The following is a 15956-nucleotide window of genomic DNA, read 5'->3' as shown; positions in this document are numbered from 1 at the left end:
ATTTCCAAATCACAATTATGTAGAAAAGTGGTAAAGTGAAGAGTCACTCGATTTCAAAGAAAAGGATTTTGAAAAGCTGGCAGGCGATAAATACAAATCAGGATTTCTTCGATATAGGTTTGATACCGTACAGTACTATACCCTCCAGAGTTTCCACAGTCTAACTTCAAAGGACAAAACACAACACAAACTTAGATCAAAGGAGGTGCTATATCCGAAACCAGGACTTCGTAATGGGCCAGAATAGATGCTTTGGAACAAAAACAGAAATTGGCTGGAGAAACCAGCAGGCCTGAAGTTGAGTCACTGGACTCGAAACGTTGACTCTTGTTTCTCTCTCCACCGATACTGCCACACCAGCTGAGTTCCTCCAGCAATTTCTTTTTTGTGTTTCAGATCTCCAGCATCCACATTTCTTTGATTTATAATGATAGTTACGAAGGCTGTTCATGGACGGTGAATGTGACATGTGACAAGCGACGTATTTCACGGAACATGTTAATGTTTATCCCCCTCACCCTTCGGAAGCGACCGCCCGACATGATCTCCGCGATGCTTTTGGCCGCGTCGTTTTTCTCAGCTACACACAAAACTTGGCGAGCCTGTAGCAGCCGCCCCACCGCGCTGCTCATCGTCCTGGTCAACACCGATTTCATACCGAGCTGGAGTGAGGCATCTTCGCCGGCACGGATCCCATCACGATGGCGCCCTCCACCACCAACTTAGCGCCATTCCCGATACCGGCCAGGCGCATGCGTTACAGCGCGAGGCGAACAGAGTCGCCCGCTCATCCGGACGTTAACGGTTCCAACTGTCGCAAGTTTAAAAGTTGTTCTTGTCTCAGTGCTGCCAGATGTGTAGCATGATTATACCGTTTTGTAAGGTTCAGATTTATACCATACACAAAACTTTGGTTCTTTAAAAAAATATTATTCTTTATTTCATGTCATAGAGATGTACCTCATCACGGTGTTTGTTTAATCTGTCACTACTTGATTAAAAAGAACTGCGGATGCTCGAAATCTGAGACAAAACAGATATTTACTGAAGAAACGCAGCAGTTCTGGTAGCGTTTGTGGAGACAGTGTGTTCAACGCCAGTGACCCCTCTTTGCAACTGATACCATCTAGGAAAACGTCGTAATCATGCTGTTGACAAGGGACTGAAAGAAAAGATTAGTTTAGGTCGCAGACCATTTCAAATGGAGATTCGTCTTCGTGGAGCCGTTTATAAATCAAAGTAATTAACTTGGCAGTGTTTGTAGTTATTCTGTGTTGTGTAGCCTCGTTTTTGCTGTAGTATCAGGCGGACCCTTTAGGCAGGCGGACTGGTTGCCGGGGGAAGTGCGAGGCAGTCGGACTGGGTTTTGCGGGGAGTGACGGCCAATGAACTGTTTGCTGGGGAAGGGTAAATCTTGTGAACCAGGTGTGTTATCTTGGGGATGAGGATGGTGGTGGCTGGTGTCGGCCTTGTGCGGGCTCTTGGGATTCCTTCACCCTCAACCCGGCACTTGTTTGGACCAACTTTCACTGGCTTAATGGGAAAGAGGTGCGTTGATTATCGGCTTTTCGGAACATTCGGCGCTGAGTCTTGCAAGGTCGGTTGGGAAGGCGCAGCATTGGTGTCCACGCTATGGGCTTTTCGTGGCTCCCAAGCGCCATTAAAATGAAACCCAGGATCTTGGGAATGTTCCTCATTCAGTAGAAAGTCTAAAAATGAAATACTGAGACTGTAAATACGAAATAAGATCAGAGAAGTTGGCAAAACTGAGCATTTCAAAAGGCATCTGTGAAGGGAAACAGGTAACGTGTCAGGAAAACGAAAGTTTTGATGAAAGGTCACAGGTTCTGCTTGACTGGTGAATTTGTTAGGTAAAAACAATGATGACAGATGCTGGAAACCAGATTCTGGATTAGTGGTGCTGGAAGAGCACAGCAGTTCAGGCAGCATCCGAGGAGCAGTAAAATCGACGTTTCGGGCAAAAGCCCTTCATCAGGAATAAAGGCAGAGAGCCTGAAGGGTGGAGAGATAAGCTAGAGGAGGGATGGGGTGGGGAGAAAGTAGCATAGAGTACAATATGTGAGTGGGGCAGGGGAATGAAGGTGATAGGTCAGGGAGGAGGGTGGAGTGGATAGGTGGAAAAGAAGATAGGCAGGTAGGGGAAGTCATGGGGATAGTGCTGAGCTGGAAGTTTGGAACTAGGGTGAGGTGGGGGAAGGGGAAATGAAGAAACTGTTGAAGTCCACATTGTTCTTCCACCTCGGAACACTTAAAAAATTTCCCTCCCCACCCCTTTCCGCCTTCCGCAAAGACCGTTCCCTCCGTGACTACCTGGTCAGGTCCACGCCACCCTACAACCCACCCTCCCATCCTGGCACCTTCCCCTGCCACCGCAGGAATTGCAAAACCTGCGCCCACACTTCCTCCCTCACCTCCATCCAAGGTCCTAAAGGAGCCTTCCACATCCATCAAAGTTTTACCTGCACATCCACTAATATCATTTATTGTATCCGTTGTGGTCTCCTCTACATTGGGGAGACTGGACGCCTCCTAGCAGAGCACTTTAGGGAATGTCTCCGGGACACCCACACCAATCAACCACGCCACCCTGTGGCCCAACATTTCAACTCCCCCTCCCACTCTGCCAAGGACATGGAGGTCCTGGGCCTCCTTCACTGCTGCTCCCTCAGCACCAGACACCTGGAGGAAGAACGCCTCATCTTCCGCCTCAGAACACTTCACCCCCAGGGCATCAATGTGGACTTCAACAGTTTCCTCATTTCCCCTTCCCCCACCTCTCCCTAGTTCCAAACTTCCAGCTCAGCACTGTCCCCATGACTTGTCCTACCTATCCATCTTCTTTTCCACCTATCCACTCCACCCTCCTCCCTGGTGAATTTGTTCTTGTAGTACAAATCTCAAATTAGGGCCATTTCGTAGTTAGGAATTTAATACTGGCTAGGTTGATTGATTTTGATTTTGTTTAAATCATTGTTAAAATTGAATGATTACTGAATTTTATGGTAACAAAACATCATGAAGTTATCTTAGACCTTGAGGTGCAATTTGGGTAAATTTTCGTTCCTCTGTCCTCCTCAAACCCGTTAACCTTTTTAAATCTATTTTTATCGTGCGTTCAGCGACGGAAAATCTGCAAGCTGGACAATTCAAGCACTGCTGCTTTTATATGATATAGAATACACGGGAAGATCCCATTGACATAAAACTACATCGTTGCAAGTCCGGGTCAGTTTTCTGACAGTAACTGCGAATATTGCAGGGATTTTCAAAGTTCTAGCCATAAGTAGGCAGAAAGACGGAGTTAAACGTTTCAAAGCGTTGAAATGCTTGGGGAAAATGAGTTCAAATAAGAGACGGTGAAACGAGGTTGTGAATGGGATTGGATGAGATGGTATGAGTTTTTTTTCCTTGTACGGAGTTAGTAATTTTAAAATCAATTTCTGACGGCAATTGGGAAGATGGGATCAACGTGCTTTAAAACCCAAATGTGGATCTATGCTCGTCCAAAATTTGGACAATTTAGTCTGTAGATTATTTAACATACCTGAAAGCTTCCCTGGAGGTGTTCCAACTGTGTATTAATTGGAATAGCTTTTGAAATGTTCAAGTTAACGGAGCTTCTCATTGGTCATAATTAAAAATTACAAATGCAAGCTGCAGAGAGTATTTTTTGACATTTGGTAAATCATAGATTCATAGATATACAGCATGGAAGCAGACTCATCCAGGGCGACCAGATATCCTAAATTTATCTACTCCTATTTGCCATTACTTGGCCCGTAATGCTCTAAAGCCTTCTTATCCATGTACCCATTCAGATGCCTTCTAAATGGTGTAATTGTACCAGCCTCCACCACTTCCTCTGGCAGCTCATTACATACATGCACTATCTTTGTGTGAAAAAGTTGCCCCTTAGGTCCATTTTAAATCTTTCGTCTCACCCTAAACCTATGCCCTCTAGTTCTGGACTCATAACCCAGGGAAAAGACCATGTCTGTTTACCCTATCACTGTCCCTCATGACTTTATAAATCTCTGTAAGGTCACCCGTCAGCCTCCAATGCTCCAGGGAAAACAGTCCCACTCTCTTCAGCCTCTCCCTATAGTTAAGCCCTCCAACTCTGGCAATACGCTTGTAAATCTTTTCTGAACCCTTTCAAGTTTCACAATATCCTTCCTGTAGGAGGGAGACCAGAATTGCACACACTATTCCAAAAGTGGCCTGACCAACATCCTGTACAGCCGCAACATGACCTCCCAATTCCTATATTCGATGCTCTGACCAATAAAGGAAATGCTGCCTTCACTATCCTATCTACCTGAGACTCCATTTTGAAGGAACTGTGAACCTGCATTCCAAGGTCACTTCGTTCAGCAACACTTCCCAGGACCTTCCGTTAAGTGTATGAGTCCTGCCCGGATTTGTCTTTCCAAAATGCGGTACCCCACATTTATCCAAATTAAACTCCACCTGCCATTCCTCAGCCCATTGCCCATCTGACCAAGATACTGTTATACTCTCGGGTAACCTTTGCTTTCCACTACACCTCCAATTTTGGTGTCATCTGCAAACTTACTAACTATACCTCCTATGTTCACGTCCAAATCGTTTATATAAATGACGAAGAGCACTGGACCCAGCAGCGATTCTTAAGGCACACCACTGGTCACAGGACTCCAGTTTGAAAAGCAACCCTCCACCACCACCCTCTGTCTTCTACCTTCAAGCCAGTTCTGTATCCAAATGGCTAATTCTTGCTGTATTCTAATCTTGCTATCCAATGTACCATGAGGAACCTTGTTGAACGCCTTACTCAAGTCCATATAGATCACGTTCACCGCTCTTCAAAAAAACTCAATCAGGTTCATGAGACACAATTTCCCATGCAGATAGCCACGTTGACTAGTCAGTCCTTGCCTTTCCAAATATATGTAACTCCTGTCCCTCAGGATTCCCTCCAACTTGCCCACCATCAATGTCAGGCTCACTGGTTTATAGTTCCCTGACTTTTCCTGAACACCTTCCTTAAATAGAGGCACTCCGTTAACCAACCGCCAATATTCCAGCACCTCACCTGTGTCTATCGATGATACAAATATCTCAGCAATCACTCCCCAGGCTTCCCACAGTGATCTAGGTTACATCTAATTAGGTCCTGGGGATTTATCCACCTTTGAGATTCAAGACATCCAGCACCACTACCCCTGTAATATGGACATCTTTCAAAATGTCACTATCTTTTTCCCCTACATTCTGCATCTACCATGTCCTTCTCCGCAGTAAAAAGTAATGCAAAATACTCATTTCGTATCTCCGTCATCTTGTTTGCGGTTCCACACAAAGGCTGCCTTGCCGATCTTTGAGGGGCCTTATTCACTCCCTAGTTACCCTTTAGGCCTGAATGTATTTGTAAAAATCCTTTGGATTGTCCTTAATTCTATTTGCCAAAGCTATCTCATGTCCCTTTTTTGTCCTCCTGATTTCCCTCTTAAGTATACTCCTACTGCCTTTATACTCTTCTAAGGATTCACTCCATCTCTGCTGTCAATACCTGGCATATGCTTCCTCCTTTTTCTTGACCAAAACCTCAATTTCTCTACTCATTCAGCATTCCCTACATCTATCAGCCTTGCCTTTCTCCCGAACAGGACCATACTGTTTCTGGACTCTTGTCTCATTTCTGAAGGCTTCCCATTTTTCAGTCTTCCCTTTACCTGCAATCATCCGCCCCCAATCAGCTTTTCAAAGTGCTTGCCTAATACTGTCAAAATTAGACTTCCTCCAATTTAGAATTTTCACTTTTAGATCCTGTCTATCCTTTTCTATCACTATTTTAAAACTAATAGTCCCCATGTTCCTAACCATGCCCTGAGTTCATCTGCCTTCTCTGTTTGGCCTCTTGCATTGAAATAAATGCAATTTAATTTACCTCATTCTCTGCTTTGTTCCTGCCTGCCCTGACTATTCAACTCGCTCCCTTTCCTAATTGTGCCAGTCTCAGACTGCTCTCTTTCCTCACCTTCTCCCTGGGTGTGTGTGTGTGTACACACATACACACACACATCTCCCAAGCAGCTCCAGCATATCGTCCTGCCAGTATATTAGTCGTCTTCCAATTCAGGTGCAATCTATCCTTAGACAGGTCACTTCTACCCCAAAAGGGATTCCAGTGATCTAAAAATGTGAATCCTTCTTCCCTGCACCAGCTCCTCAGCCACATTCATCTGCTCTATCTTACTATTTCTACCCTCACTAGCTCGTGACAGTGGGAATAATCCAGATATTGCTACCCTCGAGGACTTCTTTTTTATATTCCTGCCTAACTTCCTATATTTCTCCCTTCAGAATCTCCTTTCTTTTCCTTCCAATGTGATTAGTTCCAATGTGTATAACGACCTCCTGCTGGTCCCACTCCCCTTTGAAAATATTCTGCACTCCCTCTGAAGTATCGTTGTTCCTGACACCAGGGAGGCGACACACCATTCTGACTCCTCGCTTTCGGCCGTGCAACGTCTGTCTGTGCCTTTGACGAGAGAATCCCTTATCACAATCAATTGCTTGGAACCCACCATACACCTCGTTACATTAGAGCCAGTTTTGGTATCAAAAACTTCGCTGTTCGTGTTACATTTCCCTGAGAGTCCATCACCCACTACATTTTCTAAACAGTGTATTTGTTTGAGATGGGGATAGCCACAGGATATCCTGCACTACCTGCCTCCCTATCCTACCTTTCCTGGCAGTAACCCATCTACCTGACTGTATCTGTGGTTTTTATCCCTTCCTATAACTGTATTGTGGAGAAAATCACCAGTCTCTGAGTCAGGATCGGGATCCAACAACAAAGTTTATTGTAGAAAGAAACCAGGGCTCCAAGGCGAGAGAGAGAGATGTTCGTCAGCAGGGTTCTCAGCTGCGAGCCTCCTCTCATTCTTTGAGAATGTCACAATATTTTATACATTTTGTGGTACAATAGTTCCAAGTATCAAGTCTTTTTTTGTACAGCATAGTTTGTTTACAGAAAAAAATTACCAAAATCATTGTCAGTTTCAGTGGTCGTGATCATTCTTCCTGAGAAGGAACATCGTTTTCCATTACTGCAGATCTCAAGTATTAATACTTGTATACAAGCAGCCTCAGGAAGTTAGTATTTCTATTGAAGGTGGTGGCTGGACTCAAGACACTTCAGCGGGCAGTAGACGTTACTGATGTATGTTCTCTCCCCCATCTGCCTTAATCATCTATGCTCTGTGTCTGTTGTGCTGGTATCCTGTTAGCCTTGGGCAGTATCTGTGTATGCTTTGCTGTATCTTTCCATGTAATGGCTCAGCGGCTATCTTGTGTGCTAAGTGAACAATTCATGGCTCAGCGGCCATCTTGTGTCTGTGTGCCCCATGTCAGCATGTCCATGTCAACTCCCACTTCAACTGCCATTCATCACACCCCCTAGCTCCTATAAATTCCTCATTGCCTCTAACTGCCGCTCCAACTGGTCCATGCGATCTGATAGGATTCACAACCACTTACTGCAGACATAGTCATTGGTAACATAAAATTCTCCTAATCTCCCACATCCGACAGGAAGAGCATATTACTCTACTAAAGGTAATCTTTGCACCTTAACAATTTACAGAATATAGCACAGTCTTATTGCTCTAAAAAATACTGCTCCAGGCTAACTTAGTACCTATGTTTTATAGTTTTAAATTTTAATCAAGAGACAGATCTCAATAAAACATATTCCCAAAAAGAATCCACCCTACTTACTATCAAAAAAAGACAGCAAGATTACACTGAAAAACCATGCACTTATCTGCTCCTGTACTGTGAGCTCTCCCACTCAGGTTCCTCCAAGGTTAGCTGTGAATTTTGCTGTTTGTTAATTTATCTTAGATGCACTCTGATATCCAGAAATACCTGAACTCAAACAGGTGTGTCAGACAGCAGTGTAGGTTTCTTTCTCTCACTGACCAAGTGGTCCCTGCCTTTGTTCTCTTCCTCCTTTTTAAAGTGCTGTTGTTTTGACCTTTTTTCCACAAAGTTCCAAAACAATGCAACAGCTTATAAAACAGTAATTACTGCTCCTGGAATTCAAGAAAATCACCTCCAACACCCAAAATACCTGAAAAATAAGCAGCTCTTACAGCCACAATATTTTCCCATCCTCCATCTTGGATTACTCAAAATCTGTCTTTAGAAAGTGATCAACAATGGACTCTGTTTACAAGGGTAATTTTGAATTGAATAAAGATGGAGTCCCACAGCTTTCTTATCATATGATATCAGAAAATATGGTTAAGAGAGGAGAACTATGTTAAAAGCTTTAAATGGTGTCCAATCCATCTGAAGGTAGGCAGATTTCTGAAGATACCATTACTGTCAATTTGTATCAGCCACTTTCCTGGGCCATATTCAAATAACTTGATCAATCTTCAGTAATGAGTGTTGACAGACTGGTAAACGTCAGTCATTCAAGGGGATAGAGATATGAGAGCAACAAAGCTTTTCTGCGATTACAAAGGATTTTGAGACCAAACCTGAAAGAATCTTAAAAAGTTTTGGTAGTGTCTTCTAAGGAAGAATATAATAGCCTTTGAAGAAATACTTCCTGGGAGACAAGGAGGGAGAGAATAAATTGCATAGATTCCTTGAATTTAGAAGAATGAACAGTTATCTAATTGTAACATTCTTGAAAGATGTGACAGGGTAGATATGCAAAGGCTGTTTTCCTGGTTGGGAAGTCTCAAAGTATAGTGTCAGGAGAAAGATTTCAAACTGAGATGAGTTTTTATTCAGTCACAGAATAATAAATCATTGGATTTCTCTGCCTCAAGCCTGTGTCAATTTACATGTACACAACATTGAGAGAAATGTTTGTGCATTGTGATTTTCCAGGGATATTTGGATTGGGTGATGATCATGTGCTGAATGAGAAATCCAGCCTTGATCTCATTGAATGCTGGTGGAACAGGCTCAAGAGATCACAATCACAGAGGTTTACAGCCTGTCAAGTCAGCACCAATCAAAAACAACTGCCTAACTACTGTATTCTAATTCAATTGTTCAGCATTTTGCCCATTGCCTTCTATGCCTTGGCATTGCATATGTACATCTAAATAAGATTTAAATGTTATGGAGGTTTCTGCCTCTACCACCCTTTATAGACAATGAGTTCCACATTTCCACCACCCTGTGGGTGTAAAAGAATTCCTTACATTCCCTCTAAACCTCTTATCACTCAGCTTAAATCTATGTCCCTCTTGTTCATTGATCCCTCCACCAAAGGATAATGTTTCTTCCTATTACCCTGTCTACGTCCCTCATAATTTTGAATAATGAACCCTCCCCTGCCCATTTAGATTAGATTCCCTACAGTGTGGAAACAGACCCATTGGCCCAACAAGTCCACACCACCCTCTGAAGAGTAACCCACCCAGACCCACGTCCCTCTGACTAATGCACCTAACACTATGGGCAAGTCAGCATGGCCAATTCACCTGACCTGCACAACCTTTGTACTCTGGGAGGAAACCCACACAGACATGGGAAGAATGTGCAAACTCCACACAGACAGTCGCCCAAGGCTGGAATCGAACCCAGGTCCTTGACGCTGTGAGGCAGCAGTGCTAACCACTGAGCCACCATGCCAGTCCAAGGAAAACAAACCCAGCCGATCCAATTTCACTTCTTAATTAAAACTTTTCAGCCCACGCAGCATCCTGGTAAATCTCTGTATCCTCTCCAGTACATCCTTTTAATATTGTAGATTCCAGAATTGCACACAATACTCTAGGTGTAGCTAACCCAAATTTTCATACAGTTCCAGCATAACCACCTTGCTCTTAAACTCTCTGCTTTGCCTAATAAAAGCAAGTATCCCATATGCTTACTTAACTTCTTTATCAGTCCTTGGACCTGAAGAACCATGCATACCAAATACCCTCTGATCCGTGATGCTTCCCAGGGTCTTACTATTAGTTATATATTCCTTGCCTTGATTGTCCTGTCCAATTGTGTCACCTCACACTTATCTAAATTGAATTCCACTTGGCACTGATCAGCCCATCTATTTACTACCCACTACTTTTTGTATCAACTGTGAATTTACTGATCAATACTCGTACATTCAAATCCAAATAATTTATTTCTACGACAAATAGCAAGAGCCCCCACATTGATCCTCAGGGAACCCAGTTGGACATGGGCTTGTCACAGAAACATCCCAGACTATCACCCTCTGCTTCCTGCCACTCTGCTAATTCTGGATATAATTTATCAAATTTCCTTGGTTCCCATGGGCTCTTAGTTTTGCTATGAGTCATATGGGAACTTATCAAAGGCCTTGCTGAAATCCACATAGACCACGTCAAATGGACTTCTCTCATGTGGAAATATGGTTATCTCTTCAAAAAATTCAATCAAATGGTTGGACATGAATTCCCCTTAACAAAACCATACTGACTATTCTTGATAATCCTTGGCTCTCCAAGTGCAGATTAATTCTGTCCCTCAAAATTGTTTCTATTAGTACCCCCAACATTGAGGTTAGACTCGCTCACCTGCAGTTTCTTGGTTTATCCCTTGCTCACTTCTTGTACCATATTGGTTATTCTTCAGTCCTCTGGCACCTCTCCTGTGACCAGGGGAGAATTGAAAATTAATTCCCAGTGCATTTGCTATTCCTCCCTTGCCTCACTCATCTGGTCTGGAAGATTTATGTTTTTGAGCTTGCCAGACCACTCTGAATCTCTTCTCTGTCTGTGCTAATTTCTTTAAATATATCACAATCCTTCTCCCTGATTTCTATACCCACATCATCACTCTCACGAGTGAACACCGACTCAACTTATTCAGTCAGAACCCTACATACGTCCTCTAGCTCCACATACAAGTTACTTCTGTGGTCCTCTGTGGACTCAATTTATCTAATTATCCTTTTACCTTTACTGCACTTATAACTTAGAATTTTCCCTTTTGTCTAAAACATAGTACAGTATAGGCCCTTCGGTCCACGATGTTGCGCCAACCTTTGAAACCAATCTGAAGTCCATCTAACCTAATCTATTGCATTGTCATCCATATGTTTATCCAATGACCATTTAAATGCCCCTAATGTTGGCGGGTCTCCTACCGTTGCAGGCAGGGTGTTCCACGCCGCTACTACTCTCTGACTAAAGAAACTATCTTTGACATCTGTCCTATATCTATCATCCCTCAATTTAAAGCTATATCCCGTCATGCTAGCCATCACCATCCGAGGAAAAAGGCTCTCACTGTCCACCCTATTTAACCCTCTGATTATCTTATATGTCTCAATTAAGTCACCTCTCCACCTTCTTCTCTCGAACAAAAACAGCCTCAAGTCACTCAGTCTTTCCTCATAAGACCTTCCCTCCACTTTTATTTTCCATCATTCTTTAAAGTCCTTTTTTGCTCTCCTAATTTCCTTTTAAGTTTCCCTTTGCATATTCTGTACTCCTTTAGGATGTTTTGAGCCCTCAGTATCTGCCATAATCCTCTTTTTTTTCTCTCTCTCTCTGTATTAAACCCTGTAAATCCCTTGATATCCAGGATTTGTTTGTCCCAATCTTTGTCTTTATTGGAACATGATTTCCCATAGCTCTGACATGGATTTACCTAAAAGTATTTGTTTCCAGTCCACCCTGGCCAAATCATACCTGATCTTTTTAAAGTTGTTCTTCTCCCAGTTTAGAACTTTGATTTCAAGCCCATACTTATCCTTCTCCATAACAATGTTGAATCTAATGGTACCCCACTGATACTTCAACCGCTTGCCCAGCATCAATACCTAAAATTAAATCTAGAGGTTGCCCTCTCTTGCAGACCCTTCTACATTCTGGCTTAAAAAGTTCTCCTGAGAATTCTGTTCTCTGTAGGTGACTCCAGTTTAATGTTGCTGAAGTTGAAACCCCTTACTAGAACCCCTTACATTTACATATCTGCTCTTCTGTTGTCTCGAATTGTTGGGGGAGGCTGATGTGATTGCTCTCTTTTTTCAATTTTAAGTTATACCCATCTGGCTTCATTTAAAGAGCCCTCTAAGATGTCATCCCTCCTGCAATTGTTTCCCTGATCAATATTGTAACACACTTCTGCTTTTACCTCCTTCCCAACTTGTCTGAAGACTCTACCTCCTAAAATATTGAGCTGCCAATCTTGGCCCTTTCTCAATCATATCCCAGTGATAACAAGTATATCATACCAGCCCCTATATTTTAATTTGTCCATCAGACTCTTTGCATTAAGATAAATACCACCCAACCTTGCCAAACTCACCCGTGCCTTAACTAGCCTATAATTTCTATGCCTTATAGCTCCCTTGTTGTGTCTAATTTTGACCCTGTGCTGAAGTTTCTCAGTCAATCTTCTCCCTTTGCCAAGTCAGTTTACAATCTCCCCAACAACATTATCAAATCTCTGCCTAAGGATGTTGGTCTCATTCCAATTCAGTGGCAACCTGTCCACCTGATACAGGACTCACCATGCCCCAAAAATGTTGCCAATGTCCCAGAAATCTAAAGCTTTATCTCCTGCACCACTTCTCCAGCCACACATTCATCTGGACTAACTTTCTATTTCTACATTCATCAGCACATGGCACTGAAAATAATCAAGAAATTAATTTCGGTCCTGTTCTTTTTCTATTTCCTAGCTCCCTCAATTAAGCAGGACCTTATTTCTTATTCTCCCTATTTCATTGGTACCAATATACATCACTATCATGATCACTGTCTGTTTGCCCTCCCACTTCAGAATGCTGTTCAGACATTCAGTAATATCCCTGACCCTGGTACCAGGGAGGCAACATACCACCCTGGGTCAAAAACCTATTTCTTTCCTTATTTCTCATGATTTTACTTTAATCCAGCCTGATTTAGACAGTCAGCATGGTGCTTTGAATCTGATTTATTGATTAGTGATTGAGTTTTAGATGCACCTTTTAAGAGAAGAGGCAGCAATGAATATGATCTGTATTCTAGTGTCGTCTAAGCTACAGCTTCTGGGCTGCTTCTGACTAACTGAGATTTTTTTCTTAGGAGCAACAACGAAGTAAAAACGTGCTTCTCTACAACTTCAGGTGACCACGAGTCTTCACCAAATGATAACAAAGGCAATGATGGAACCATAAAATTTAGCACCAGTAAGGCAAGCCACCGTATTTGGACAGTGGGCAAGTCAATGGGCAGTGATTACCAGAACTCTTGGTGGAAGGTTCTTCCTCTGAGCCTTGCTGGAATTGCATTTTTACTCTGGTGCTTCCTACGGGGTGAGACTGAAGTTGATAAAATACTGGAACATACATTGCTTGACCATTTCCCCGAATTAAAACAGCTCACACCTGAACCGAAAGAACACAACAAGCAAAGAAACATGGCACAAAAGCAAAATACTGCTGATACTGGGAATCTCAAATAAAAGCAGAAAATTCTGAAACTACTCACCAGGTTTGGTGGCATATGTGGAGAAAAAAAAACACCAACTGGTCACATCAATGAGCTTCCATCAATTTATAACCATTAAACAATGAAAGCCTTCTACATAAGTAGACAAGTACTGTGCTCCATATTCAAAATGTTTTGAACAAAGGATAAAGAACAGTTGATATATTTTTTTTCAGCACCCAAATCTCCTGTTTATTTTTTTTTTATTAACCCCCACACTACCGCCTAACTGCGGTAGTGCTTATGTTTTTCCCCAGCACCCATGGTGTGTGTGTGCAGGTGTGAGACACAGTGAGAGACACAAGGTGCACGAATCTTTATTCAAATTCCACCACCAGGAAGATAGGAAAACACCCGGGTGGCCAGTGACAAACACTGCCCTTCACATCAAAGGGCAGTGCTGTGTGATCAAAACAGTGAAGGGGAGTGTAGGGACTAAATCAAAATAGAGTTGGAGGGAGAAATAATGCACTCCACTCCCTGCGGCACCCACCTCTCCCTGAACAACTCCAGGATGTTGGTCGACACCGCGTGCTCCTTCTCCAAGGACACCCGGGAGAACAGTTGATATAACTGCAGAGTATTTAAACTTAATTGGTATTTGGACCGGGTCAAATTTGATTGAGTAATTGCAGCAGATTCTGGGATTAAATCAAAAACAGGGTTTGAAGGTGAGGCCTTCCCAGATTAAGAGTTAGGCCAACAGTATGGGTCTAGTGGAAAAGCCTAAACTTCCTCTTTCCAGACCAGGAATAGCTTATGCTTGATCCTGTTCTGTCTTCACTTGCCTGATTTGAAGCTTTTCTAGCTGCAGCAGTTGCTGATTTCCTCTGTCCCTGGGCTATACAAAATTACCAGTTGAATTTCCTGATCTCATCCTGCTAGGTGTTGAGAGAAAGTATTTTGGGCCATGTGGAAAGCTGTCTTTCCTTAGCAAATTTCATCTCCACATACAGAAATTTCATCTTCGGTGGGGGGGAGAAGCTACTGAGGAGAAAATGAATAAATTAAACCTCAGGTTTAAACCTAGACAATTCTCTGAGTGAGGCCATGGACAATGAATGATGAAGAATGGAGATGTATAGACCAACAGAGAATTATGTTGTCACAGGAATATAATTCTGCCATTGTTATCAAGTCAACACATTCACACTTCATCTACTATGCTCTTAATTCATTCCCACCATGAGTAAGAAGTCTTTGTCTTTACACACTGCAAGCCCCCTGAGCTATACTGATGCTAAGATTCCAGACTAGATTCTTGTTCAATGCCCACCAGAGTGCGTGTGCCTCGATTTGGTCTTCAATCTTGACCCTGTTTTTTCTAAAGGAGTGTGACAATTAGTACAGGGGTTCTTCACCTGAATATTAAATGTTGAATCTTGTTAGAAAGAATACCTTGTTCATCTGAGATCATGATCTTCTCTGGTGTAATGGCCTGAGTTGAAGATCAGGTACACTACTGATAATTCGTTGGCTATGTCTTGTTCAAGTGGATGAAATACAAATATTTCAACCTTTCACCTTCCCAAAAGTACCACAACAACACACCTAGCATTACCTCAAAAGTGGGATTACAATGCTAAGAATTCATCTTGTCACACCACAGCTTCCCAGGCCTGAATCTGTGCCATTTCATATATATATGTTAGCACAGTTTAAAGAATTATTGGAAGAATTTTTTTTTATTAATCTGTTTAGTTGTTCGATCTCTAATAAATGTCTGATAATAATTTCCACCTGAGACAGTCTGTTTTACAAAGCTCATAGATGCCTCAAGGAAAATAGCACCCTTTTCTGAAACCTGACTGGTAGCTGTGTATTTCATTATTATGTGGATAATCCTGAAATTTGATTGTGATATTGCACATCATTTGAGCCTGATCAATGAAGTAATTACCAGAGGCTTTATTTGTCCTTTTGTGAACACAAACACTATGTTGACCTCTATGTCTGCATAACCTACTAACATTCTAAAGTGATGGTTTCCCCGATACTTCTGTTCCAGTTTTGCAGTATTCTGTGGTAAATACAGTATGTAAATACACTCTATATCTGAACAGGTTTCAATAGTTTAAAGCCCATTGTGAGGGACATGTCAAATCAGTATGGAAGAATATTGACTAGGGGTTGGTGATGATCCATTTATTATGGTTCATGTTGGGACCAACAAAATGGGGAAATGGGATCAAGAATTTCTGAGTGGTATTGTCACCAGTATAGTAATTCAGATTCTGAGGTAAGAGAATAGGAACCTGGGTTTGAATTCCATCACAGCAGATGATGGAATTTGAATTCAGTTTTTTCAAAGATATATTCGATGTCTATTGATGACCGCAAAACCATTGAAGTTTTTCATAACAACCCATCTGATTCACTAATATCCTTTCGTGAAGGAAGTCAGCAATCATTTCCAGAAATTACCGCGTGACTCCAGACCCACAGCAATGTGGTGGAAACGACACATAAGTG

The 15956-nt window shown here is 42.4% G+C and overlaps 2 protein-coding genes across 2 annotated transcripts in view; one reads left to right on the top strand and one right to left on the bottom strand.

Annotated features, from left to right (window-relative positions):
* Nucleotides 1-878, bottom strand: part of top3a (DNA topoisomerase III alpha) — a 43351-nt gene extending 42473 nt beyond the window's left edge. The window contains exon 1 of the mRNA XM_043711628.2: nucleotides 519-878. Within this exon, the coding sequence (XP_043567563.2) occupies nucleotides 519-656 (138 nt within the window). The 5' untranslated portion in view covers nucleotides 657-878. The remainder of the gene's footprint in view (nucleotides 1-518) is intronic.
* Nucleotides 879-1363: 485 nt separating this feature from the next.
* On the top strand, nucleotides 1364-15223 carry uqcc4 (ubiquinol-cytochrome c reductase complex assembly factor 4). Its single transcript, XM_043711630.2, has 2 exons — nucleotides 1364-1548; nucleotides 13080-15223. The coding sequence occupies exons 1-2, from the start codon at nucleotides 1442-1444 to the stop codon at nucleotides 13456-13458; spliced, it is 486 nt and encodes a 161-aa protein (XP_043567565.2). The 5' UTR covers nucleotides 1364-1441; the 3' UTR covers nucleotides 13459-15223.
* The last annotated feature ends 733 nt before the right edge of the window (nucleotides 15224-15956 follow it).

Source organism: Chiloscyllium plagiosum, unplaced genomic scaffold (genome assembly GCF_037043375.1).
Source record: "Chiloscyllium plagiosum isolate Xiang-an unplaced genomic scaffold, Cpla_swu_hap1 HiC_scaffold_20, whole genome shotgun sequence".
In the NCBI taxonomy this organism is placed as follows: Eukaryota; Metazoa; Chordata; class Chondrichthyes; order Orectolobiformes; family Hemiscylliidae; genus Chiloscyllium; species Chiloscyllium plagiosum.
Note: the sequence above shows the minus strand (reverse complement) of the source record. Positions and strands in the feature narration are given on the sequence as shown.

What these genes read in the sequence shown, in the direction of transcription:
- uqcc4 (XM_043711630.2), top strand. Translation starts at nt 1,442, where the DNA reads ATGAGGATGGTGGTGGCTGGTGTCGGCCTTGTGCGGGCTCTTGGGATT. An exon ending in ACTGGCTTAATGGGAAAGAG is followed by an intron (nt 1,549 to 13,079) that starts GTGCGTTGATTA and finishes TTTTTTTCTTAG; the next exon opens with GAGCAACAACGAAGTAAAAA.